The sequence below is a fragment of the Mytilinidion resinicola genome (assembly GCF_010093595.1).
Source record: "Mytilinidion resinicola strain CBS 304.34 unplaced genomic scaffold BDZ99scaffold_11, whole genome shotgun sequence".
NCBI lineage: Eukaryota > Fungi > Ascomycota > Dothideomycetes > Mytilinidiales > Mytilinidiaceae > Mytilinidion > Mytilinidion resinicola.
Genome location: NW_022985447.1, coordinates 512,909 through 537,977, shown reverse-complemented (window position 1 = coordinate 537,977; position 25,069 = coordinate 512,909). Strand labels below are relative to the sequence as shown.

Sequence of the window (25,069 nt, the reverse complement as noted above, 5' to 3'; positions counted from 1 at the left end):
AAACCGAAGACCGCTGACATGGGGTTCAATTGACCTCCTAAAAGCTTCAAACATCACCCTTGGGCTGGATCTCGTCATTCCTGTCTGTGGATTAGAGAACTACCGGTTTCACCTCTCATTGATACCCAACTGACTCACACAATGGCCACGAAGTCCGAGCCAGTACTGCCGGATCCCACCGCGGACCTATACTGGTCGGATTTCAAAGGATCCATCTTCGATATCTTTGGACGAAATGCCCAAGGACAGTACGCAGAGCGGACATGTGTGGTTGAAACGGCGTCAAGTTCCTCGCCACAGCGTGAATTCACATACAAGCAGATTTATAGAGCGTCTGCGATACTAGCTACTCACTTTGTCGAACGTGGCATACAACGAGGAGATGTGGTCATGATCTTTGCTCACCGAGGTGTTGACCTGGTTGTTGCAATCATGGCTGCTTTGGCTGCGGGAGCCACGTTCTCCGTTCTAGATCCTCTGTAAGGTCTTTAACCCTCTCAATGGCCTCTCTCAGTCGCTGACAATCTTGCCTCTTCATAGATACCCTCCCGATCGCCAGTGCATATACCTAGAAGTCTCCCAACCGCGAGCCCTGGTGGTTATCGACAAAGCCACCCAAGAAGCAGGGCCCCTGTCTGAGCAAGTTCGCTCATATATATCAGAACACCTAGATCTGCGCACGGAAGTTCCTGGCCTACGGCTCGCTGATGATGGAGCACTGGTAGGGGGTCAGGTCAATGGGCAAGACTGTCTAGATGAACAGCAGAAACTGGACACGTTCACACCCGTTGTTGTCGGCCCAGACTCGACGCCGACACTGTCTTTTACTTCTGGCTCTGAAGGGCGTCCGAAGGGCGTCAGAGGACGGCACTTCTCGCTGACACATTACTTTCCGTGGATGGCTGAGAGGTTCGGGCTATCAGACAATGACAGGTTTACAATGCTCTCGGGTATAGCTCATGATCCAATCCAGCGGGACATATTCACGCCCCTTTTTCTCGGAGCACAATTGCTTGTTCCAAGCAAAGAAGACATCCAGCATGAGAAGCTGGCTGAATGGATGCGGAAGTACAAGCCGACTGTCACCCACCTGACTCCTGCCATGGGTCAGATTCTCGTCGGAGGCGCAGCTGCGATCTTCGAAAGTCTGCATCACTCGTTCTTTGTGGGGGATCTTCTCATCAAGCGGGACTGTAGAAGGTTGCAGGAACTAGCTCCAAATGTTCGGATTGTGAACATGTACGGAACTACTGAAACCCAGCGAGCGGTAAGTTACTACGAGCTTCCTAGCCGTAATGATTCACCCGATTTCTTGGACACTATGCCCGAAGTCATTCCCGCGGGACGAGGTATGAACAACGTCCAACTCCTCGTAGTCGATCGGGAAGATCGAACCAAAATATGCAAGGTGGGACAAAGTGGCGAAATATACGTTCGTGCAGGAGGTCTAGCAGAAGAATATCTAGGGCTTCCAGATCTCACATCTGAGAAGTTTGTCAAGAACTGGTTTGTCGATAACGAGAAATGGGTTAAGGAGGATAACGCCAAAGCAGCCGATAGCCCTACCCCCTGGCGGGAGTACTGGAAGGGCCCACGAGACAGGTTGTACCGGTCTGGTGACCTGGGATACTACGACGAACATGGAAATGTGCACTGCTCAGGACGGGTTGATTCCCAGGTCAAAATTCGCGGTTTCCGGATCGAATTGGGAGAAATAGATTCTCACCTAGCTGCTCACCCGTTGGTCCGTGAAAACGTTACGCTACTCAAGCGTGACGCTTACGAAGAACCAACGCTCGTCAGTGAGTGTTGTCTTCTTACCCTACCTTTTAGGCCGAGTGCTAATTCGCCGAGGCTACATCGTTCCTGAGATGAAGCGATGGTATCAATGGCTGGAGGACCATGGAAGGATTGACGACTCGACCGATACCAGCATGGTAGGCATGTTGAAGCGCTTCAAATTTCTGCGAGACGACGTAAGAGAGCACCTGAAGAAGAAGCTACCGGCCTATGCTGTTCCGTCCGTCTTAGTCCCGCTCAGCCGTTTCCCTCTGAACCCTAATGGGAAGATTGACCGTCCCGCGTTACCTTTCCCCGAGCCAGGACAATTGGCCGCTGCCGGTGCTCGAAGGCCTTCACAATTAGGCAAAGCGCTCACGCCAACAGAAAAGGCCGTCGCCGAAATCTGGGCCAACTTGATCCGGGGAGTGAATCCGGAAAGCATTGGCGGAAGTGACTCTTTCTTCGACCTTGGCGGCCATAGTATTATTGCCCAACAAATGCTTATGGCTGTAAGGAAGAAGTGGAGGGATATCGATGTCCCGATGTCCACCATTTTTCAATACCCAACGCTTCGTGGCTTCTCAGCGAATGTAGACCAAGCCTTGGATCCTGTCGGTCTTCGACTTGACGTCGGTGAGGCGGTTGATGACGACCCAGAGGACGAAGATTACTCGGCCGACGCGAGAGATCTCAGCAAGCAATTGATCGAGAAATTCGAAGCCCGCAACCTAGATCCCACGCAAGAGCATACTGTATTCCTGACTGGAGCTACAGGCTTCTTAGGGGCTTTCATCCTTCAAGATCTGCTGTCTAGGAAGTCTCCAACCATCAAAGTCGTCGCGCTTGTGCGAGCAAAAGACGGAGAGGCAGCGCTCAGCAGAGTTACGGATATCTGCCAAGCTTACGGTATATGGGACGTCTGGAGTAACAACTGGAAGTCTCGATTGGAGTGCCTGCCTGGTGATCTGGAGAAACCTAACTTCGGGCTGGCCCCCGACGTCTGGAATCGACTCGCAGATGCCGTGGATGTGGTCATCCACAATGGAGCGCTAGTTCATTGGGTTCTCCCCTACTCGCGGTTGCGCTCCCCGAACGTTCTCAGCACCATGACCATTCTCTCCTTGTGTGCGACAGGAAAGGCTAAACAGCTTGGTTTCGTCAGCTCGACGTCTGTCCTTGACAATGAGCACTATATCAAGGTGTCGGAGCAAAGCATTGCCGAAGGCGGTGCCGGAGTCAGCGAAGCTGATGATTTAGAGGGATCGAGGAAGGGTCTCGGATCCGGTTACGGCCAGAGCAAGTGGGCTGCCGAATATCTCGTCCGTGCTGCTGGAAAGAGAGGCTTGAAGGGGTGCATTATCAGGCCAGGTTATGTGACTGGCGATCCGGAGAAAGGAAGTAAGTTGCCTCACTCATCTAGACTTCATCCTTAAGAACATACAAGGCTGATATTCACCAGCTACCAATACGGACGATTTCCTGGTCCGCATGCTGAAAGGCAGCATCCAAATCGGCGTATCCATTGATATGAATAATACCGTCAACATGGTTCCTGTCACGCACGTCGCTCGCGTGGTCGTGGCGACCTCCTTCTACCCGCCTATAGAGCCCCTTGGCGTTGCCCAAGTCACTTCACATCCCCGTCTCACGTTCAATCAGTTTACCGTAGCACTAGCTGCCTACGGGGTGAAGAAAGTACCATACAAGGAATGGAAGCAGAAGTTAGACGACTACATTCGAGACGGCAAGGAGGAGCATGCTCTGTTACCTCTCTACCATTTCGTCACCGGCGATCTACCAAGCGATACCCGCGCCCCGGAGCTTGACGACGCCAACGCAGCGAAGGCGCTTACTCTAGATGCCAAGTGGACCGGTCAAGATGTTTCAAAGGGAGCAGCGGTGGAGCTGCAGACGGTAAAGCTTTATCTTGCGTTCTTGGTTGAGGTGGGCTTCTTGCCGCAGTCGACGCAGGGCAATCTGCCGTTGGTGAGATTGGGCGAGACGCAGAAGAGGTTGCTTGCCAAGTTGGGAGGAAGGAGTGGGAAGTAGCGGGCTCGGCGGTAGACAGTGTCCACTAGCGGAGCTTTAAGAGGAGCTTTGCTTGTCTGTGCTATAGAAACGGTGGCCTAAAAGAAGGTGGAATTGTAAAGACTCACGCGGTAGACCAAAAGTATCCTTGCCATCTGCAAATGAAGAAAGCAACCAGCTGAGACGTCTGCTGCACTACATTTTCTTATAGTTCAGATCGCGAACCCAATACCGACCGCACATCTAAAAGCCGCCCTAATTATAAAGCCAAATTTGGCGTGTCGTTGGGCCCACCAGTTCCATTCCAGTACATGCTTACTCGGCAGCTTCTAGTACTTTTTCGCCTTACGGATTAGCTATCTTTCTCGCTGATGGCAATACAATCCTTGCTGCCTACACACGCGGGGCATGAAAAAGGTGGGCCTCTAATTCTAGGACAAGCTGTCTCATGTGTACACATGTCTGCCACTGCTTGGGTTGCTTCCATGTGTTTTCAGGGATCTACAGAAGATAGATGCTCTTTCCCTTGGGCTATGGGGAACCTTGTTGAAGCAGTCCATGCAATGGCAGACAGGTATACCTATGAGACAGTGTGGTTGGAATAATGAGTGTGAACAGAAAGTGGCAGTCCACAAATCCATGAGGTATACATACTTTTTCTGTGCTTGTGTACGCTTGTCTAGCGCGGCTTGAGGTCCTCCAGTATGCTACTGTTATTCATGAAATACCAACCTTGGCAAGCATGACAACTCTCCGGGCCACCTCAGACGGTGTTGAAATGCTTGAGTGTGCCACTTCTTTCGTGCCTAGCGTGTCACATCAACATCCCTGGCATCCTGCAATTGGCATCGCAAGAATGGTTACAGGGAAGAGGGTCCAGTGCTGCGCCGCATGAAGCTCGGAAATGCATGCCACCTCACAAGCGCCGGTGCCTTCCCCGAACGTACGACTCTACGAAAGCGCCTACTACTACAAGCACAGCTATTGTCGACCATCTCATAGCCTATCAAATTGCCGGCGTCGATAGTGCTGAGAATTCCAAGAAATGCTGTGCACCTCCAGTCACGTTAAAGCGTCTGCGCCCTAGATCGCGTTCCAGTCATGAAACTTCCCAACTTTTTCGCACTTGCGAGTCTTTCGATTTATACATTGTCAGCACACGCACAGCTTGTTCTTCTGGCCGCGTTCTTGTTTTATCGAGGCCTCATCTAGGCACCACACTTGGGGCGCATTATCAGCCTTGTTTATTCTTCACGGCTGAATTCAAGGCCACAGTTTTCTGTTTACACGACATGTCAGGCTACCAATTCAAGAAACATTACAGAAGCCCTCAGGACCATCCCATGCCGGTGGAACCCCCTCCGAAAGAGTACCAGCGGCTTGCAATAAGAGATTTCGAGGAGCGGGACCAGCCCTTTCTCATCGAAAAAACCGAGTCAAATACCTCCACCAGAAGTCGAGTTATATCAGAAAACCCAAGCAAGGCAGCCGACCTAGAAACCGAAGATATTGATTCGAAGGTCACTGTCGAAGGCCATTTCTCACCAGAGAGTCCAGCTGGATCAACTGAAGCTGCGGATTCAGAAGCCCTTCCCCTAGATGATCAAGTAGCTCTGATTTTGTCTTCTGTACGGACTTGGATAGAGACATGCAAAGCAGATCATCCCGCATGTGGCTCGTCTCGAAAAGCCCCTACTACTTTACCTACTAGGGTTATTGATGTCGGCCAAGCAAATGAAATAGACTCAATCCGTCTTATCGAGACCGACGGAAAGCAGGGAGAATACGCCGCTCTTTCGTACTGCTGGGGGACCTCAGGATCCAATTACGGCACTACCATCAACAGCCTGGAAGAGCATAAGGAACGCATACCATGGAACCGTCTGGCGCGGACGATCCAAGAAGCGATTCTCGTCACCAGAGAGCTCGGCCTTCAATACCTATATGTCGATGCATTATGCATCATTCAGAAGACGCTGTTGGAAGACGACAGTGGCGTTAGGACGCATTCAGGGGACTGGGCCGTCGAAGCTGGGAAAATGGCTTCAGTCTACCAGAACGCGTTCATAACGATTGCGGCTGCCTCAGCTGCCGACTGCCGGGACGGATTTTTATTACGAAATGATTGGTTTACACCAGACAGTAAGTTGGATGAAGACACTTGCACGTGGAAAGTTTTCGAGTCTCCACTCCACGATCGGGCTTGGGCCTTTCAAGAGGACCTTCTTTCTCGTAAAACGGTGACTTTTTGCGCACCAGTACTCCAGTGGTGCTGCAAGAGTACTGAGGCTCAGAAGGTAGTCCATGAAGAATATGACCTGGTTGGCGGTGGCTGGGTACTAAGGTCCAATGGACCTTTATCTCAGATCCGTTGGTGGCTATGGATTGTATATTACACAAAAAGGAAACTGACCTACGAGTCCGATCGGTTGGCGGCAGTCTCCGGGGTGGTAGAGTACTTCGCCCAGCAAACCAACGATCTACCAGTTCTAGGGCTTTGGAAAAGTGATTTGATCGTCGGATTACTTTGGAATACCACAATACCTGGAACACGGAACCGCAGCAAAGAGTTCTCTATGCCAACATGGTCATGGCTGTCAGTCAACGAAATAATTCACCATCGACGCTGCAAAGATGCAAAAGACGTCAAGTATGTACTAGATGTCGAGGTTGAAAAGTTCCAATGCGACTGGGATGGACCTGAAATGACTGGACGACTTCTACGCACGGATCTCGTAATCCGAGGCTGTCTAGAAATAGCTCAAGTGCATGAGATCCCATGGGACCACGATGACTGGCTGCGCACAACATTTCATGAACGTTACGTGGTGATGCCCCGGCTTCTATTGCTTGCGAAAGGAGGGCAGCATGTTGAGGGTGAAAGCTCGAACACTACAAAGCACCGCAATGCAGGCTACTGCATGATTGATCTCAAAAGCGACTACGAATCGTTAATTCAAGAGGGCGCGGTGGTTTTCTGCCTCCAGATTGCTATCCGACCGCAGACTCAGCATTCTTGGGCTTCTAGCCCTGCTGTTTATATTACGACTGATCCGATTAGGGAAGTCCTGCTTCTCAAAAAATCTGAAAAGAGCACGAATACCTACGAAAGGATTGGAGCAGGCCGAATTTATGTGAAGGATTTCTTGGACTTTTTTAAAGGACCTAGAGAAAGCATAAGGCTCGTGTAAGGAACTTGTCTGTAGTACCGATTGTACCGAAAGTCTGAGCTATGTTTAACGCACCTTGGAGGTGTACACGCATAATATCCAGTTATAGTGATATTTCTCGTAGAGTGATACATTTCGGCGGACCGTGCGTTTTTGTATGGCAGCTGGTCCGAGAATTAGAGTGCCACCTTTTCCATGCCCCGCGTGCCTGGGACCACCAGTTTGGTGTTTTGGGGGCTACTGGGTTACAAATCGCTCACACGTGACTTTTCATACAATGCTACTTTCTGTACAGTGATACGATCCCTCGGGTTTACTGGACGGTAATGCGGGGCGGCACGGCTAGGCAGGTTTCAGCTAGCGCCGGATAAATCCCACGAGATCGGACGCTTGGACTCTTGACAGCTGTCACTTCACTCCCCCACTTGATATCAGTGAAACTCCAAAGCACTGAAATCGCAAGCGCAGCTTTCCCCTGTATCCAAGATGTCGTTCTTCAAAGAAGTCGTCGAAGGCTTCACGCACCAGGGCCAAGGCCAGTCTCAAGGCCAGGGCCAGGGCTACCCACCTCAGCAGGGCGGCTACGGCCAGCAGTCCAACAACGGACCTCCTTCTGTTCAGCCACCCTGGATTGCTGAGTGGGATGGACAGGATAATCGGTGAGTTTCCGTAGCATGATCTCGGGAGATTCCCGTGAAGCAGGATGCCCAGGATGCCAAGCATGATGCCAAGTAAAGCCAAGCTGACAAGCTCCAGCTGGATCTACGTCAACCGCGAAACCAATCAGCGCACCTTCGACCACCCGCAGCAGGGGTACGGCGGCGGCCAGCAGTATGGCGGCGGCCAGCAGTATGGCGGCGGCCAGCAGTATGGCGGTGGCCAGCAGTATGGCGGTGGCCAGCAGTATGGTGGAGGCTATGATCAAGGTCAACGCGGCCAATACGAGCAGCAGCCGCAGAAACCTGACCATTCCGGCCGCAATATGGCACTTGCAGGTGTTGCTGGCCTTGCGGGTGGAGCATTGCTGATGCACGAGGGGGAGAACGTCAGTGAGTATTATCCCGACCTACTCGCTGGATCGAGTTGACGGGATGCAGAACAAGACTGGGACCGCGACGAACAGCGCCTGGACTACGATGTCGATAACGCAGGCAACTACGTGGAGAACAAGTTCGACAACGGCGTCCAGGATGTCGAGTACGCCCCTGAGGAGCTCGCGGGCTGGGCTGGACGTAAGACGCAGGAGGTTGAGGATATTCCTCAGGATATCGAACAGAAGTGGGACAACGGCGTCCAGGATGTCGAGGACGTTCCGGACGATATTGCTGGGTGGGTTGGACGTGAGGATGGGAGGGTTGAGAGGTTCGATGATAATGTCGATAATGCTTTTGATCAGGGGAGGAATGAGGAGAGGTACGACGACAACTATTGAACGTTGTCTTGAGCCCACCTAAAAGCGAAGGGGTGGGTGCAGATATGAGAGACGAGATGAGCATTGGAAGCGAAAAGGCATTGGAAGCGAGTAGGCATTGGAAGCAGCTATGACCTATGAAACATACGATCAGCATGCACGTCCGTAACCTTTCCGTCGAGGTACAAAGAGCTGGGAAGGTGAGATGGGCTACATGCACTTCTGCCTTCCTATGGCTCGACCACCGAGTGAGCTGATGCCCTCAAAATCGAGTTGAGCTTGGGAATACCTTCCAAACCCCTTAAACTTTCTTCCCCGAAAGGCTCAGCATATTATTGGACTAGCTGGTCAGCGCGAAAAATATTAGCAGCAGCGGACCTAGGCCAGTAAGGATTAGCTAATTGCTACCTAGATAACCGGGCGACCTAGCGAGGTCAATAAGCTCATCTGATGACATCTCAACCTTTACAACCACATTTCGAGCCGTAGATTGATATTCCAGTCGACCTGAGAAGTATGAGCTTCTTCCAAGGTCTTTTTCAGATTCTTTAGAGACTTCGGAGACAAAGCTAAGGCACTATGTGCCCCCCCTCCGAATACCTATATCCCGATTTTGGCGGCTCCCAACGTGGGCTGGGATACAACAATGCCCGAAAAAAACCGACGACTGCATTGCCACATTATATACTAGGCATCTATCACTCTACTGTCTTTGGTTATGACGCTATTCATGTTCACATTCCTTTTCTAACTTTCGTATCACTACCTAGCGCTTCAAGCTTCATCATATTACGCAAATTTCGATATCGAGGTCAGAAGCTTTATCGCTCTGTAATCCAGCATCCAGAACTTCAGTATTGAGCCTTCACCAACTCATCTTTCTCTCTTTTCTCCTCGTACGTCTCGATGCTGCTGATGCCCTTAGACATACCATTCCATTGGAGACCCTGCTCGTCCATCAACTTCGCCCAGGTGTCCATCGCCTTCTTCCACGAGGGTCTGGAAGGCATTCGTTCATTCCAGCGTTTCACGCTTGGAAACTCGTCAAACTTTTGCTCCGCGGAGACCGACAGAAGGGTTCCGACCATACTGTTCCAAGGCGCGAAAGCAAGGTCGGCCAATGTGCATTTATTGCCAACTAACCACTGCTTTCCGTCCAAACAGCTATCCAGGAGCCTGAGAAAGCGCCTTACTTCATTCGTGTACCGCTCCATGACCTATGGTATCTTTTCAGAGTGTAGGACGTTGAACCTATGTTGTCAGTGCTCAAGACACTCCTGCCCTTCGTGGACGCATACCACGCGGCTTGCCCGAACTAGGGTCCTTACCCACTCATCTGAAACATGAGCCATTGATTGCACTGATGCTTCTCTACCAACGAATCGAACGTCAAGACCTTCTCCGTGTCGTACGGCTCAACCAAATACTGGATGATGGCACTGGACTCCCAGAGCGTAAGGTTGGTATTAGGGTCCTCAATCGCTGGTATTATCAGCACGCCGGCTTTAATTTTCTTCGGGTCGAGAGCTACCTGGAACCCGGCCATTAGGATTGATGTCGATGAAAGGCTTCTTCTTGACCTCTCCGAATCCGAAAAATGTGATCTCGTATGGTATTTTCAGCTCCTCTAGGACGATAGTGACCTACGATCGGCAGTCAATACACGTCTGCAGATTTGAACACACCCATTTAAAATACCTTATAAGGGGTTGGACCAGATGCTAGTGGTGTTTTAGCGCCAGTTACGACCGTTTGGTGTTTCGCTCGTGAACCTCATTCACGGATCAACCAAAGTCGTATAGGCTTTATCATAATGTGTAATTAACACTAAATTAGTGAATCTCGATTTATGGGGGGGGGGGGGGGAGCTTGATTGTGAGTGTATGCGGAGTTGCGAAAGGCGTCACCTTTGAACAAGGCGACTCAGATGGTCGAGGGCAAGCTGACATTGCTTAGAGGCTACGGACTATTCATCCCTAGGTACACATGGGCTCAAGTGCTTACAGCGACGTCCGATTCTCTCGGGACGCCTGTATAGTTTCATTCAATCACAGCGGTTTCTACCCTTTCAAGCGGGGCATGGAAAAGGTGGCACATTAATTCTGGAACAGGCTGTCTCGTGTGTACACCTGCCTGCCACTGCTTGGGTTGCTTCAATGGATTTTCAGGATTTTAAAGAAGATAAATGCTCTTTGCCTTGGGCTATATAAAAACGTACTGAAGCACTTCCTGTAGTGGTAAATAGGTACACACGGGCGGAGTACTTGATGAGTGTGCTACCTTTTTCATGCCTAGCGTGCCTTCTAGATGGGAATACTAATAGCAGCGCATATTCAAAGAAGACCTCATATTATGGATCCACAGTAATCATTGCCTTGCCTCACAAAGTTAATTGTTATCATGGACTGACCAATTTCGAGGTAGATTCTGGGTCCAGCTTTAACCTATTCTTTCGCAGATGTCGTAGGTTTAGAGAGGGTGGACTCTTCAAGGACTCATAGCTCCAAACACTCTGCACTTTTATGATGAAGAATGGAATGAGATAGAAGAACAGAAAGATCTTGGAGACTTGATCTCAGAGATCCATGCCTCCAGAGTGGCGTCCACTTCTAATCAAATCCGGCAATGAACTAAATTGTCACGTGACTTACACCCTCTTTCAGAACGTACTGTTCATTCCTAATAGCCAAACTATATATCGCATAGCCCGCCCCATCTCAATTGCAAAGCTCTCGGGTATCTTCAGCCTAAGTATCGAACCACTCCAAGGGATCGTCCTTCTTGAAGATCGCACGATACACATGGTCTCCATCCTCCTTCACCACCTCCTCGGTATGAATGCAATGAAGCTTTGCCACGCGATCCTCCTCACTCGCACCATCCGTTCCTTCCTCGGCGGCCACGAACACCCTCACATGGATGTACGAGCCCGGCGCGGCGGGGAGCCCTACCTTGCCGAAGAGGTGCAGGCCGTAGGCGCTGGAGCCGACGCGGACCGCTTCGAGGTCCGAGATAGTGAATGAGGTGAGGTCGTTGTCGGAGAGGGAGGAGACGGCGCGGAAGTACTCTGGTTCGTGCTCTTGAGTTCGTATGTTAGCGGGGTAGGTGGGGTGAGGGGCGAAGAGGGGTTTAGGGAAGGGGGTGTTACTATCGTGCTGGTGGCGAATGTAGATGAGTTTATGCTTGAGGGCAGGCAGGACGGTTGTGAAGGCGGTGATGGAGGCTTCTTTTGGGCTGTGGAGGTCGGAGAGGGTGACGTTTTCGGAGGTTGCCATGGTGATGGTTTGGTGGGATGATTGCTGGGTGCTGGAAGTGGTTATGATGGTAAAGAAGGTGGTGAGCTGACTAGGATATTGTGGTTGTAGAGAGAAGGGTGTTGGAGAATAGAAACTGGAGGTGAAGTGGATTTTGGCTTAATATCATGGCCTGATCTCTACGACGGATGGTGTAACAGAATTGCGCTAGGTTAGAAGCTTGTTTGTTGGTATGACATCGTCCAAGCCTTGCGAGAGGCCTATAAACGCGTGAAGACGCGCTGGAACGCGAGATGTCTTGCTATATCACGAAAGGAACTCTAGGATCGTGACATGGGTTTGATGAAGGGGAAAGGTTAGATAAGAAGTTATCCAGGGTCTAAAAGCCTAATACGAAAGAGGTAACGCCTTCTAGGTACCCGACTGCTACCTAAAATCCTTCGCGCATTCAAATACTTCAATATTTTTCCTCCTGCTTCCTCCTTCCTCCAAAACATCAATTCAATCGACAATGGGCTACTCAGAAGTGCATTGTCGCCTCTGCGACGTTGTATTCAACATTAGCCGTCTCCGAAAGCCAGACGACCCACCGTCGCATGCTTGGATGAACACGGGAGACGGAAACACGCGGTTTGTTCCAGCTGAGAATCGGTGGGATTCATCGTGTACTAGCGAAGACGGATGCTATGGCGTTTGGAGAGGAAAAGAGCCCCCTGACCGCCGGCAGGGAGAAGGAGAATGGCGCGCTATCGCGGTGGATGAGGACGAGAACGATTCCAACTATGTGTATGAGAGCTCTGACGGGGAGGAAGAGTACGAATTCGAGTCCGACGACGATCTTGGTGATGGTGAAATCGAAGATCTGGAGGGAACGGAATACGACGTGGAGATGACAGATGCCGACTCAGAGCCCGAATGGGCCCGTTTTCTCAAGAGCGATTCTGGTCTCGCATATAAGCCTCACAACCCACACCATCATCCGGATCTCATGGAGACAGAGCAACCGGCTGGCGGAAAACGTATAGGGGATATCATTAAGATAGAAAAAGAATTAGCGGACAGAGAAGTAGAAGGTGGGCGCCCGTCAAAATTCTCCCGCGGAACGGGTACGGGTATCCCCAGCATATCAGTCCATGCTAACATGACACAGGATGCGAACATATAGCGGGACCAACTTGCACATGCGATCGCGGTTACAACGGGCATCGCATTACTGCTGAAGAAATGCGTGGCTGTACCACCTTCCAATGCTTTGTTCGGAAGCTTGAACGGTGGAGCCCTGATGAGCATGACCAAGACTTCGAAGCAACGAGCACTCACTTCCTCTCCGGACTTTGCGACCACATGCCTTCGACGGACAGTGGAGGTGATCCAGAAGTCATCCCAGCAAGACACGGCGTTGAGGAGGTCTGCGCGTCAGACACCATATGGGGTGTAAGTTATTCAGGCCTGGAGTTGCACGGCACTACTGCTACTCATTACTGTTGTCGCTGATTTATACTCTCGTTAACTTCTGGTGAATTTAGCTTGGACACGAATCTATGCCCTTCCATACAGCATGTCTGGACATCTTCCTGCGAATGTCAAAACTAGAATTCGGGGAATTCGATGTCAATGGACTCTGCGCATGGTACTACGCTGAACCCGAGTACCACTGGTCCCCCAAAACCGAAAGGGACAAGGACATAGAGGCCTGCCAAAATCAGTGGTGGATACACGCTGATGGCACAGAATATCTTGCAGCCAACCCGGTCTTCGTGCCTCGCCTAAGTCAGATACTTCGTTCAGCAGTGTCTGAAGACCCAAACTTTGATACTCAAGCTGGAGCATTCAAGGGCCTTGGGTCGCCTTCCGCCGAGGGGCAGGATGATCGGTTCACCACTTTACCATTGGAATTAAGATTGGAGGTTCTGGGCTACCTCGATCCGAAAGACATTGCGAACTTGCGTTTATCTTCGCGCACATTCTACCAGCTGCCCATCTACCTTTGGCGCACGTTCATTCAGCGAGATATGCCATGGCTGTGGGAGACATGGAGCGACCAGAAACCCTATCTTTGGAGCATGGTCACGGTCGAGGCACTGAAGATGGAGAAGGCCGAAGAAAAAGTTTTCGTGGAAGAGTTCAATTTGTATAGGAGGGTGATACGGGAGGAGATGCCCGAACTTCTTGACATGTGGCTGGGTGCGGAGAGAAGCATTATGGACCGCAGAGTTGACAAATTAATCACTCAGTGCGAGAGTGAAGCTCTGAAAGAGTTGGTTTGGACAGTGCCGCCGGAGAAGATCAACTGGTATCAACTATATTCTGATATCGCGCGCAACTGGAGCAGTCTCAAGGGGCTAAAGAATCGGAGCAGGATCTGGCAGTATGAAAGGTATATCATCGACTGGATCGGCAAGCATCGTGAGGAGAAGAGGCTACAAAATAGTAAGATGTTTGCCAGTTGATTGAGTTGGAAGAAGTACGAAAGTTCGGTAGCATACTCTCGATGTTGGGGGCAGTTCACGGCTTGAAATTCAGCATTGGTTTGCACATGTATAGACCCCTGCCCTGTCAGAAAATACAAATGACTTCAATACATTGGATGTGGCTCTTCCATTTGTTTTGTATTCCATCTTCGTCTACTTAATTGGCTTCTTTCCCGATCTTTGTCCGCTCTGCTACCAATCTCTCCACCAGCCTCCCGACTTCGTCTCTGGTCACGAATCTCCCGCTCAATGCCTCCTCACTCAGAAACGCTCCCTCTCTGATGTCGACCTCACTCGGCAAATCCGTTCGATCAGCTGCCAGATATGTCATCAAGGATATAATACAGATCTGGGCGCCTCCTCCGACGCCCACCGTCCAAAATGCTAAACCACCATTCCACGCTATCGCGCCGCTCTTCACACAATGAACGCCCAGCGCTGGCCAGAAAGTTAGAGTCAGCGCCGTCGTCAGGAACGCCAGCCAGCGCGGGTACAGCGGTTTTTCTCTCCGATCTAGCAGTACTGCCCAACTGAAGGCGACGTCCTGGCAGAGTAGACTCGCAAACGGCTGTCAGAGACGTCAGCGTGTCGACTTTCAAAAGAGCTTAAAATTGATTGTTTCGTGCAAGTGAAAAACATACCATGGCGAAAAAGATCCAGCTAAGATCATTCAATAGCTGAATCAGCTCCGGCGCACGATCAGTCCTGTACACCGTCGTTGCAAAGAAGTACGCCGGTAGTGTAAGGAATAATCCACCGAGACATCCACCGAGCAATTGCGCATTCAGCACCGTGGTGGGTACACCGGGAATCCGCGAGATCTGGCCCCCAATTGCGCACGTGTACATGGGGAAGAAGAAACCGACTAAAGTCATCAGCGCGATACCGCCCTTAAGCCCGGTTTCATGGCGCTGGTAGTGATGCGCCACGGCTTCGGCGCTGCGGTACGGCGAGATGGGCGGCAGGAAGCTGGCGGCGGGCAGCATGATAAAAAAGAAAGTGATGGCTATAGGACCACATGCTGCGGCGAATTTGGCGAACGCGGAAGGGGAAAGGAAGAATGGACGGTTCTCTTTTGGTTTGGCCACGGCCGGGGGGCTGGAGATTGAGGATGTCGAGGCGGCCATGGTGGAGATGGCGTCGGAGGGTTTCAAGATCCGAGGAGTAGTGGTGTTGAGCGGTGGTTTGATATGTGGGTGTTCTGCTCTTAAAGGTTCCCCGGACCCGCTCCCCGGATCAATCTTACAAAGGTATTACTCCGAGGGAAGTGGGGGGGGGGGGGGGGGGGGGGGGGGGGGGGGTGAGTGTGCGAGTAACGTTGGCGTTGATCTGCGCAGGGCGCACTTGCATATGAACGTGCCGGATCTGGAGGCTGCCGCATTCGTCGCCGAACATCCAGAAGTATCGAAGGCTATCATAGGAGTAACGGTAAATTACCACTCTCGTCCGGCAACACCCGCTCAATTCGTAATGGTTGACGGGCTCTGATACGTCTTCAGGCTTTAGTGGCTTCTCTCGGAGGCATTGATTCCGGCCCCCGGGTGGCTTTCATGGACAAAATGGGCATCATTCCCAGAGGCTTTATTCAAACAGCTCTCAAGATATATCCGGGGGCCCACTGGTACTGCGGTGTCGCTGAGAACATTGTTCCAAACGTCGCTTGTGAGCCTAATTCTTACACATGTCTTCAATGAACTGGTGCAACCACGACATCCCCATGGAGCTTCGAGAGTGGCACGGCCATTTCATATTTAACTGTTGGATATGAGATTGGCAGCTCTTGCGTCTCGTGGGACGCTTCCATTTCTTCTGGCGGGTATTGTGGGCATCCCGGTACTTGCTGGATATCTGCGCATGCTCGACCTCTTCTTCGAAGAAGTAGCCATACTAACGCTATTATTATAGTCAAAACAGCGATTCCAACGACCATTCCAATCACTATAGATGCTCTGGTGGAGAGGCTGTGCGAACTGGATGATGTAGGGTTTGCGGATGATGAGGCTAGAGTAGTATAAATACTCGGAGCTGCTGTCGCAGAGACGGAAGAAGCAGTAGTATACAGCATGTAAGTCTTGAATTGCTCTACACCTTCTAAGTTCGCGCCTAAAACCTAGGTTGATAGGAAAGATAACCTCTTTGTAAGACTATCTTACAAGGGTACGAACTCGCAGAACGTATAGTTAGTAGTAGACAGCTTAGCCGAGTTCACTAACGTGATGTGGAGCCTCCAGCTCCACAGCTTCTTGACCAGTGGGTAACTCTCGAGAATCTTCGACTCGGGCTTTTTCCCAATGATCCTCCCCGTCGAGTTCAGGTTTGGTAGACTCATCAGGCGTATGGGGCTGAACTCGCAGTCTATGTCGCCGGAAGAGAAGAAAGCTACCGACAAAGAGCAAGGCTAGAGCTGCAATAGCTGTGCCAGCACCTATCCCTGCCTTCGCACCAGTGGAGAGACTTTTTTTGGTAATTGTAGGTTTTTGTACAGAAGATGATTTGCTTGGGGAGACAGAGGTCGACGGACTAACAATTGCCTTGTGCACTTCTCTGTTGCATATGTAGGATTGCAGAACCCCTTCGTTTAGATAGTCATCGAAGGCCGAGCAGTTCAGAGCGGTCTTCGTACTGCTAATTGAGAGCGCGCCTGCTCTCTTTAGGTCTGGAAGTAGAACCCTATTCGGCAATTAGGTACGAATAAATACGCGATAGAATACCGGAACTCTTCGAGCACTTACTTGTTGAAATCGCCATCAAACTCGATAGTCCCATTTACTGTACCAAGTTGGCCGAACCCATTGATCGATTCAATCACGGTGTTGTTCTGAATTGCCAGGCTTCCAACCGACAGAATATTGGGCATTGAGACCTTTCTGAGATAGGTATTGCTGTGCATTTCGAGGGCCCCTTTGATAACACTCAGAGTATTCACGGTAAGATCCTCCATGTCGCAACAGGAAATACCCCAAGAATCGTCCACATAATTAAGAGACGGCATATCTATTGAAGACGCATTTCTGATTGTTATATTGCTTGCCCATTGCAGGCTAGGAAATGATATGTTTACGGCGGGGTTATTCGCTTCTATGGTCAATGAACTACCGATGTTGGTGAGTGGGATCGAAATATTGTTTAGGTATCCTGCGGTCAGTGTTAGCTATTCCGGATTGCAGGATATACGGCAAGGTATAATTACGGTTGTTTGCGATAAGAACAGTGTCCGCCACCTTTATATTGAGCCCATCCAGACTATCCAACTCACTGTACTGGATCCTGACCCCCGTAACCAAGTTGATACCAGCTGTGAAAATAAATTGCTGAAGATTTGGCAGGGCGTTCCATTCGATATCTCCTACGTTGGTGAGGTCTGGAAAGCTAAGTGTTGTAAGGACTTGAACCTCATTCATTACGCATTTGCCGTCAATCTTCTCCTGGCTGGGCCCACCCAAGCTTGAGAAGAGCGAGACATTAGTTACGACGAAGTCGCCGTTGACGCGTTGTAAGTCTCCGACGTCAATTTGATCGGTGACGCCAGTCGCTATGGTCACGTCCCCTGTGAAAGTCGTGCAGCTAGCAAGGGCTGTCGCGTCGTCTTGCTTTTGTATCGTCGTCGTTCCATTGCAGGCTTGAACACGCCAGGATTTCTCGCTTTAGTCAAACTGGGTTGCGAGAACGCAATACCTGAAGAAGCGACGCTTATGAATGTACACAATACAGCGGTGATGCGCAATGCTAGAAACATCTTCTCTAGCAGAAAGTTCGCGTCAACTCGGGGTTGCAGCTGTAATGTCGTGGCAGGCTGATGAGATACAAAGGCTGGGACTCGACACACGGATCTTCGATGTACACCAAGACAGAAGGGCTGTATGTTGCGTCCCTTTGTCTTCAAGCACCTACGGCGAAGCGATTCAGAGGCGTAGTGGTAGTGGGTAGAGTAGAGTACAGAATAAATGAAAAATATGGCAGCGCGCTGGGGGACCCACCAAGTTCCCGGCCTAACCTTGCATTAGCTTTTCTCAGCCTTGTGTGCCCAAGTGTCCTGATAACATACATACAGCCTCTATTCACGCCCGGTGGTCCAGCGCGGGAGCTGAGTCGACCCTGGTTAACCTCCTTTTCTGGGCTAATGTTGAAGTGGCTTGAATAACAATTGGTTAAGAGGCTGCTCTCCCCCCCTATGTAGAGGCGTCCGGAAAAGCTACTTTATATGCCAATATTGTGGCGTGTATGCCAATATTGCGGCATGATATTAGCGATAGGTCACCAGACGTGGAAAGAGTCTGTAATGGATTGGTGGTCAGTTGCTGGAGGAGCTCGAAGCTAACAACTCCACTTCATATCAACCATGCTGTACAACAGGGATGAAGCAGGTAAAACCTTGGAAGGTCTTAGGAGGCTTCAGCCTTGCTTGGCAAAGGAAAGCACAGTCCGCACAAAATGCGAGCTGCCACGCCGTACTGAAATCATTTCGGGCAGGATCAACTGTGGCTTAGCCACTATTCTACCAAGTGTTGTTGGTTGTCACGTGACCATGATTACGTTGTCACTTTGTCCTGCTCTATCTCCTCGCATCACCATGTTCTCTGCGTCCATCCCAACACAACCGGCTGCTGCTGTTGCGTTCATGAAAGTCTAGCACCTCTACACTATGGCTGTGGGTGGCTGCACCACTTGATGTAGCACTACAGACCCACGCAGCACTCGTACCCCTGATAACGCGCGTGTGCATGGACGCGCTTGGAAGTGGCGCACGGTACGCCGTAGAAAGACTCAGGCCAAGGGTACGACCTTTCATGCCGCTACCCCCTCGGCGGCCCATCCGTCCAAAGAGACAATTCGTCCTGAAGTGGAATGAGAACCTGATCGATCACTCCTTGGCGAAAGTCTGGATCTTGGAGATCGGCGTTGGGATCGGCAAAGCACTTCAAACAATGCGAGACTGCATTCTGGAAGGCCCACGAGAGATTCCCCTTTTCCCGTCTAACCCAGCGGTTGGCAATGCTGAGATTTTCATAATCGTTCGGTGGCTGAGAAAGACCTCCAGGCGTCTCAGCGCGGAGGCTTTCGATGGGTTGGTTGAAGTAGACTTCTAGAAGAACTATTCCAAGAGCGAGAAGCTTCGAGCTATCGCCTTCTGCATCGAATAAATGATTTTGAGCGCTAAGGTCTTGTGGGGACCAGTTTTGTGTTACGTAGGGATATCTGACTTGTACAACGCTTCCAGGGTTGCCTTTTTGGGACGGGGCGAGTTTGATGAAGGAGATATCTCGCTTGCTCCACCGGCTCCGCAGCCATGGTGTTGAATGTAGTTGTAGAAGAGAAGACGACAGCGTTACAGCAAGCAAATAGCATTCTTCCTTAGTCAGTTTCTGCGTACCAGATACAGAGCTATCCCGGATTAGTTCATCTAGAGTCATGAAATCGCTGTCATTCACTGTGAGTCGCTTCGGTGCGCCAAATATTCCTTTGAGTTTGCCGGAATGGTCTAGGTAGAATCTTGGACATGTCGTGGCAAACGGATAGTCTTGTAATGCTGAGCAGACACTTGTAATCTCCTTAAGTGCCTTGAGGGTGTCCGTGGCACTCTGAGCAGTCGGTGATGGCGGGGAAACTGCGATTGTTACTTTACTCTTGCTTCTGTGTCGAGTCAGAGCGTGAACGTATATAGTATATTCACCAGAAGGCATCAATACGTACTTGGTTGGCAGTTCCGACTCCTCCATAACCTGGACCTCAGCATCTCTCCACCCGGAAGGTAAGGAAGGGTCTGAAATCGACAACACGAAGCGAGCGATGCCGTCGGAGCATTTGTCCGTCGAAGGATTCAAGTTTTTCATTTTCTTCTTCGCAAGCACCATTCGTTGCTCCAATAAGAGATTGATTGCATGATTTGAATGAGCGTCACAACCCCAGGATCGATTCAGTACTTGGTACAAGCTTTTGGCGTATTGCTGTATGCGATGCAAAGGAACTGTGAATTTCGACTTGTTGTTGCTTTTGTATGGTTCTAGCTTCTCGGCTTTTTCAGTAAAGGTATCGAGCCTGGCAATGCAGCTTTCCAATTGTTGTAGTTGTCGTTTGACCTTCTGTTTCTTCATAGTGAATTTGATTCGTTTTTGGAATTGGAAGTCACGAGAAGAGCCACTCCTCATGGTTCTGGGGTTTGCAATCACTACTGCCTCAAGCTCATTGCGAGTGATCTAGTTTCTTGTCAACATCGAAGGTAAATGTAATACGGTATATAGCCTTACCTGGGTAGCTTTGTTGAGATTTAGACATGCTGTCATCTCTAATATAATCCTTTCTATCTCGGACGCGGTGTATAAATAGGGCTGATATGCAGTTGCAAGCTTGTCCTGAAGCCTTTCGCATATGTCTTCGCTCTTCCAAAGTTTGCCAGTGGTGTCTCCCATCATTTCCTCGAGCTCGGCCTCTGACGTGATAGACGCAAGAAGACCGCGGATGGTAAGCTCATAGGAGCTATACTGCCCCCAAAGCTTGCGAATAGCTTCGGAGAGTTCATCTTCCCACTTCCAGAAAGCTTTCACTTTCCCCAGGCCTTCTTCGTAATACTCGAGGCCTGCGATCACCAAAGGTATCGCGCCAAGAACGATGCCGGCAACCTCGAAGCCTGACATGGTAGCAGCTGCAGATTTCAGAGAACTGATAGAGACCGGCGTAAGATGATGTCCATTCCAGCTGTCGACTCGGGGGACGCTGAGTTTGAGATGTGGCAAGGCTGAGATGTGAGAGGCGATCTGCTTCGTAACGTCTCGGCCAAGCGTGGGTGGGGGCTGAAATAGGGCACCAAAACTTCGTCTTTCAATTCCGACCTCGGCCACCTAAGAAGTTGTACATATGATCCATGTCAGTATGAACAGATTCTCCGAGCATAATGCCTTAGAAGTTCGTTTGTTTTGGCCTTCATGAGATACATCTCACGAGAATTCCACCAAAAACGGCATAGGTCTTTCCACTTTAGTAGCCCCTGCTATCTTGATCAAGACTGCAGCCTTCATCCCACCAGAGCCTTGCCAGACGGGCCTTTTCCAACCACAACAGCCCAAAAGCGCCGCAAAGAGTCCCCTCGGAGATGCCATGCATCACTATTACTCGTTATGGCATCCATATATGATGCCAGCGCGGCATGTTTCCGTTTGTTCGGGAATCTGCGCAAAGCGCTTACCAAACCTGGTATCATGCCAGAGCTCCTCGAAAAAATGCCCCCGAGTTTGGTCGAAGAAAACCACGGTCGCTACAAGGTTTGGCTCGGGAACCTTGGGGCACTTCAGCAAGGCCATGGCTCCTTGGACTTCCGCCTTCGAGAATCAAGTGTCATGCAGGCGAACGTCATCAAGCTCCTAGACCAGCTTCGAAGCAACCTAGATGAGAGCGTGGCTGTTGTATCAGGATCGAGACTACCTTTCGAACTGCAAACTCAACCAAGCGATTCTGACGACGATGACGAGGATTCGGAAACTTCCAGTGAGGATTCCGAAGATGAGCCTGCTGCTACCAGATCGGAGCTGCGGCAGCGTTTGACAAGCATCAACGGCATCATAGCAGACCTGTATAAGCTCTCTTTCAAGATACGAAGCACTACAACAAGATCAAAGACGAGAAAAGCTGCAACATATATCGAGGTAGATCCAGAGACTGGCGTGGAGCTGTTCTCCCAATACGCGGCCTATGATTCTCTTTACGTCACCGAGTTCCTACACAGCCTTCAGAAGTCCAGCTCTGGCGATGAAGTCGAGTCTTCTTTTCTAATAGATCGACTGAGTCAAGCCATTACTAGGCGGCGTAAGCAATTTAGATATTGGAAAAGGCATGGAAGCAAGCTTGCTACGGCTCACGCACCCTTCGAATCCCACCACGATGAAGAAACTCAGTCAGCGCGGCAACGGCAATCTCAACCACCAGAAGCTAGCGGGAAGGCACTCCGCGACAGACTCATCAGACTTGATGCCACGCCTAGCGTTCTTTCGAGGTCCATTTTCTCTGGGACCGAGGCGACTATGTATGACAAGAAGCTCGACGATCTGCTGGAGACTCAATCTGTTGTTTCCTACGTTACCACAGCGTACAATGTTGATGGGAAAGGAGTTGATCTACCACCACCACCGCCGGGAGCAGCTTCCGGATCTGGATTCGTTTGTCCGTACTGTATGGTCCTCTGCCCTCCCAGGCACGGGACGGGGCGATCATGGAGGTATGTACTGTCTCGCGTTTGATTCATTTCACTTAGTTCGTACTCACAAACACCAGGGCTCATATCATCCAAGACATACAGCCATATATGTGCACTTATCCGGACTGTGCGGAGTCTAATACTATGTACAATAGCCGACGCCAATGGCTTGAACACGAAGGATCCGCGCACCGGAAAGTCTGGCAATGTTTCGAACATTCCGGCGCAGTTTTTGGATCAGCTGACGGTTTTCGAAACCACCTCAGGTCGCAACATCCGGAAGATATGACGGACGAGCAGATATCTGACGTAATAGAAGTTGCAGAGACCTATCTGATAGACGAGCGGAAGAAATGTCCATTCTGCTTGGTGGAGCTCCCATCGAATGAGAGCATGCAAACTCACTTGGCCTATCATCTGGAAGCGATCGCCTGCTTTTCGTTGCCGAGGTGTGGTACCGGAGATGAGGAGTCGCAGGCTAGCAGTAATGCGCCGCAAGCGCGCAGTCTTGGATCGCAAGATTCTGGGTCAAAAGGATCTCTATCATTTCCTGAGCCGCCCCCGCGATCCCCCAGCGGCTCTGACATTTCAAACAATGGCGAACCGATTCAGAAGGTTCCAGAATCACCATCAGATGTCGGATTTGGAGAATACCCGGACTCTAGCGAAGGCAGAGTGAAAGAAACAGGGGGTCCTGCACTCTCAGCAGGCTCGTTTGAATTGGGTGTAACGAATGCTTCGGAAACATCAGCACCGAGACGAGAGAGTTCGAGCTCGAATATCACCACTTATACCGATACCGACAAGCGAGGCGCGCCTCTCATGTGGAAGAAAGGACAAATGATAAGCAAAGGGTCACATTGCCGGGCCTATCTAGGCATCAATATGGTAACTGGAAAGCTCCTTGTAGTGAAAGAATATGCCGTTAGATCAAAAGAGGAGCAGAAGCGACTGGCCCTGGATAAGGACACCTTCTTCAAGCTCGACCACGTTAACCTTGTCCAGATCCTGGGTCTAGAGGAAAGCAAAAGTAATTTCATAGTGTTTGAGGAATACGTGACAGGCTCTTCCCTTAGATCCCTCATGCCAAAAGATGGCAAGCTCGAAGATTCTGTCATTCGTAGCTTCGCTAGACAGACGACAGCTGCGCTTGCATATCTACATTCGGAAGGCGTCCTCCATAGGAACCTCGAGGCAGATGAAATACAGCTTAATACAGGAAACGGTACCTGCAAGCTGTGTCTCAATTTCGACACCTCCAGGACCAGTAATTGGCCTGACAAAGAGTCCTCCGCGATAGGTGCCGGAACTTGGCTGGCGCCAGAAGTTGTCCGTAGTTCAGGGAACGGCTACTCAGCTAAAGCCGATGTATGGAGTCTTGGATGCTGCGTGCTGGAGATGATGGCGGGCGATAGACCGTGGTCTCTAGGTGCTATCTATATGCCTCCCAGCCTAGCACCGCCGATACCCGACGATGTGGCAGCAGAGGCAAATACGGAAGGCATTGCGTTCATTTACGATTGCTTCACGATGTAAGTCTTCGGCCCGAATGAGCGTCGCCGCGTACCAAAAGCTAATTGAATGCTTTTAAGTGATCCTTCTGAACGCCCTAGCGCGGACACGTTACTTCGCAACCACCCCTACATTGAGATTGACCCAACTTACGATTTCCTTCGTACCGAGCTGTATGCCAAGATCAAGAAGACGGAAGAAGAGAGAGCGATAAAAACAACTGAAAAGGGTCAGGGGCCCGAAGGAGAACGCCCTAGCGCGGACACGTTACTTCGCAACCACCCCTACATTGAGATTGGCCCAGCTTACGATTTCCTTCGTACCGAGCTGTATGCCAAGATCAAGAAGACGGAAGAAGAGAGAGCGATAAAAACAACTGAAAAGGGTCAGGGGCCCGAAGGAGTGCCTGTAAAGAGACCCGAATCGTTGAAGGTCGACACCACCTCCTCCGAAGCCGCTATCGGCGAGGACAGTTTCGCGCACACCAATGATCCAACAGCCAAAGCTCGAGTTGAGGATCTCAACGAAGTCTTCTCAGATGTCAATCTCGACAAGCCTTCCAATGAAATATTTCCGAACGACACCAAAGACGGAACTGGAAAAACACCCAGTTCGCCGGAGGACACTAATGACCAAGAGCGGTTGCGGCCTCTTACTCCATCGGGGCCTACCTCTGGACCTCACCAAGATGAAGGGTTGTTCGAAGGTAACGACAATGATTTAGCCCGCGCTGCTCAAGCTGGGTCTACCTACAACGATTTACTCCAGCTTCTCGACGACATGCAAAACGGTCCCTTCGCATGGCTTTTCCAACAGCCCTCAAATTGGGAACGCTCGCGCAAAGATGGTTACTATAATGTAATCGAAGGGCCAGTAGGTCTAGTAACCATGGAGAATAAGCTTAACAGCGGCGAATATGTTGCCACGAAGGATTTTTTGGAGGACGCAACTCTCCTGTTGGACAAATTCCGTCAACCCACTGAGCCAGCATCCGGCAGGCCGGCGAGTCCAAGAACCACAGCAGCGGACGCACTGCAAGCGCACATAGCTTCGAAGATTGCGGAAATGCCTAAGTGGGTAGCGTTGCCGGCCAGGGGCGATGCTTTAAGGCAACGCAGCGCGCGTATCATTGCTGAGGCACAGGAGAAGGCGGCAGCGAAAGAGCGCGCGAGGGAGCGCAGCAAGGCGTTAAGAGCAGCAGAGCAGACTAGCTCTACAGAAGAACCACAGCCAAGCTCTAAAATATCATTAGTCTC

At 50.7% G+C, this 25,069-nt stretch overlaps 13 protein-coding genes across 13 annotated transcripts; 8 read left to right on the top strand and 5 right to left on the bottom strand.

Annotated features, from left to right (window-relative positions):
• The first annotated feature begins 71 nt into the window (after positions 1-71).
• BDZ99DRAFT_499246 (alpha-aminoadipate reductase) lies at positions 72-4,065 on the top strand. The gene is made up of 4 exons (XM_033723645.1): positions 72-479; positions 541-1,802; positions 1,855-3,180; positions 3,242-4,065. The coding sequence occupies exons 1-4, from the start codon at positions 142-144 to the stop codon at positions 3,829-3,831; spliced, it is 3,516 nt and encodes a 1,171-aa protein (XP_033575842.1). The 5' UTR covers positions 72-141; the 3' UTR covers positions 3,832-4,065.
• Positions 4,066-5,138: 1,073 nt separating this feature from the next.
• On the top strand, positions 5,139-7,076 carry BDZ99DRAFT_463730 (HET-domain-containing protein). Its single transcript, XM_033720135.1, has one exon. The coding sequence runs from the start codon at positions 5,154-5,156 to the stop codon at positions 6,999-7,001; it is 1,848 nt and encodes a 615-aa protein (XP_033575841.1). The 5' UTR covers positions 5,139-5,153; the 3' UTR covers positions 7,002-7,076.
• A 390-nt stretch (positions 7,077-7,466) lies between these two features.
• BDZ99DRAFT_389432 (uncharacterized protein) lies at positions 7,467-8,412 on the top strand (the record flags this gene model as incomplete). The annotated part of the gene is made up of 3 exons (XM_033715637.1): positions 7,467-7,639; positions 7,737-8,025; positions 8,104-8,412. The coding sequence occupies 3 exons, from the start codon at positions 7,467-7,469 to the stop codon at positions 8,410-8,412; spliced, it is 771 nt and encodes a 256-aa protein (XP_033575840.1).
• An 830-nt stretch (positions 8,413-9,242) lies between these two features.
• On the bottom strand, positions 9,243-10,203 carry BDZ99DRAFT_521345 (glutathione S-transferase II; the record flags this gene model as incomplete). Its single annotated transcript, XM_033725617.1, has 5 exons — positions 9,243-9,608; positions 9,767-9,873; positions 9,923-10,034; positions 10,090-10,112; positions 10,173-10,203. The coding sequence occupies 5 exons, from the start codon at positions 10,201-10,203 to the stop codon at positions 9,243-9,245; spliced, it is 639 nt and encodes a 212-aa protein (XP_033575839.1).
• Positions 10,204-10,574: 371 nt separating this feature from the next.
• BDZ99DRAFT_41336 (uncharacterized protein) lies at positions 10,575-11,015 on the top strand. Its single transcript, XM_033716694.1, has one exon. The coding sequence runs from the start codon at positions 10,659-10,661 to the stop codon at positions 10,890-10,892; it is 234 nt and encodes a 77-aa protein (XP_033575838.1). The 5' UTR covers positions 10,575-10,658; the 3' UTR covers positions 10,893-11,015.
• A 123-nt stretch (positions 11,016-11,138) lies between these two features.
• On the bottom strand, positions 11,139-11,666 carry BDZ99DRAFT_488722 (uncharacterized protein; the record flags this gene model as incomplete). The annotated part of the gene is made up of 2 exons (XM_033722928.1): positions 11,139-11,470; positions 11,540-11,666. The coding sequence occupies 2 exons, from the start codon at positions 11,664-11,666 to the stop codon at positions 11,139-11,141; spliced, it is 459 nt and encodes a 152-aa protein (XP_033575837.1).
• Positions 11,667-12,139: 473 nt separating this feature from the next.
• Positions 12,140-14,238, top strand: BDZ99DRAFT_571729 (uncharacterized protein). The gene is made up of 3 exons (XM_033728124.1): positions 12,140-12,718; positions 12,796-13,079; positions 13,172-14,238. Exons 1-3 carry the CDS (start codon positions 12,157-12,159, stop codon positions 14,093-14,095), a joined length of 1,770 nt encoding a protein of 589 aa, XP_033575836.1. The 5' UTR covers positions 12,140-12,156; the 3' UTR covers positions 14,096-14,238.
• An 18-nt stretch (positions 14,239-14,256) lies between these two features.
• Positions 14,257-15,243, bottom strand: BDZ99DRAFT_444709 (uncharacterized protein; the record flags this gene model as incomplete). The annotated part of the gene is made up of 2 exons (XM_033717899.1): positions 14,257-14,684; positions 14,758-15,243. 2 exons carry the CDS (start codon positions 15,241-15,243, stop codon positions 14,274-14,276), a joined length of 897 nt encoding a protein of 298 aa, XP_033575835.1. The 3' UTR covers positions 14,257-14,273.
• Positions 15,244-16,844: 1,601 nt separating this feature from the next.
• BDZ99DRAFT_389125 (uncharacterized protein) lies at positions 16,845-17,733 on the bottom strand (the record flags this gene model as incomplete). Its single annotated transcript, XM_033715614.1, has 2 exons — positions 16,845-17,251; positions 17,307-17,733. Coding segments are annotated over 2 exons (834 nt in total), but the record flags the coding sequence as incomplete, so codon positions are not given.
• Positions 17,734-18,391: 658 nt separating this feature from the next.
• On the top strand, positions 18,392-18,827 carry BDZ99DRAFT_41301 (uncharacterized protein). The gene has a single exon (XM_033716674.1). It carries the CDS (start codon positions 18,456-18,458, stop codon positions 18,744-18,746), a length of 291 nt encoding a protein of 96 aa, XP_033575833.1. The 5' UTR covers positions 18,392-18,455; the 3' UTR covers positions 18,747-18,827.
• An 82-nt stretch (positions 18,828-18,909) lies between these two features.
• On the bottom strand, positions 18,910-20,748 carry BDZ99DRAFT_390044 (uncharacterized protein; the record flags this gene model as incomplete). Its single annotated transcript, XM_033715668.1, has 3 exons — positions 18,910-19,747; positions 19,808-20,310; positions 20,362-20,748. The coding sequence occupies 3 exons, from the start codon at positions 20,746-20,748 to the stop codon at positions 18,910-18,912; spliced, it is 1,728 nt and encodes a 575-aa protein (XP_033575832.1).
• A 582-nt stretch (positions 20,749-21,330) lies between these two features.
• BDZ99DRAFT_346418 (uncharacterized protein) lies at positions 21,331-22,844 on the top strand (the record flags this gene model as incomplete). The annotated part of the gene is made up of 2 exons (XM_033714440.1): positions 21,331-22,322; positions 22,379-22,844. Coding segments are annotated over 2 exons (1,458 nt in total), but the record flags the coding sequence as incomplete, so codon positions are not given.
• BDZ99DRAFT_444700 (serine/threonine kinase) lies at positions 22,768-24,002 on the top strand (the record flags this gene model as incomplete). The annotated part of the gene is made up of 2 exons (XM_033717898.1): positions 22,768-23,833; positions 23,894-24,002. Coding segments are annotated over exons 1-2 (819 nt in total), but the record flags the coding sequence as incomplete, so codon positions are not given.
• Between the last annotated feature and the right edge of the window lie 1,067 nt (positions 24,003-25,069).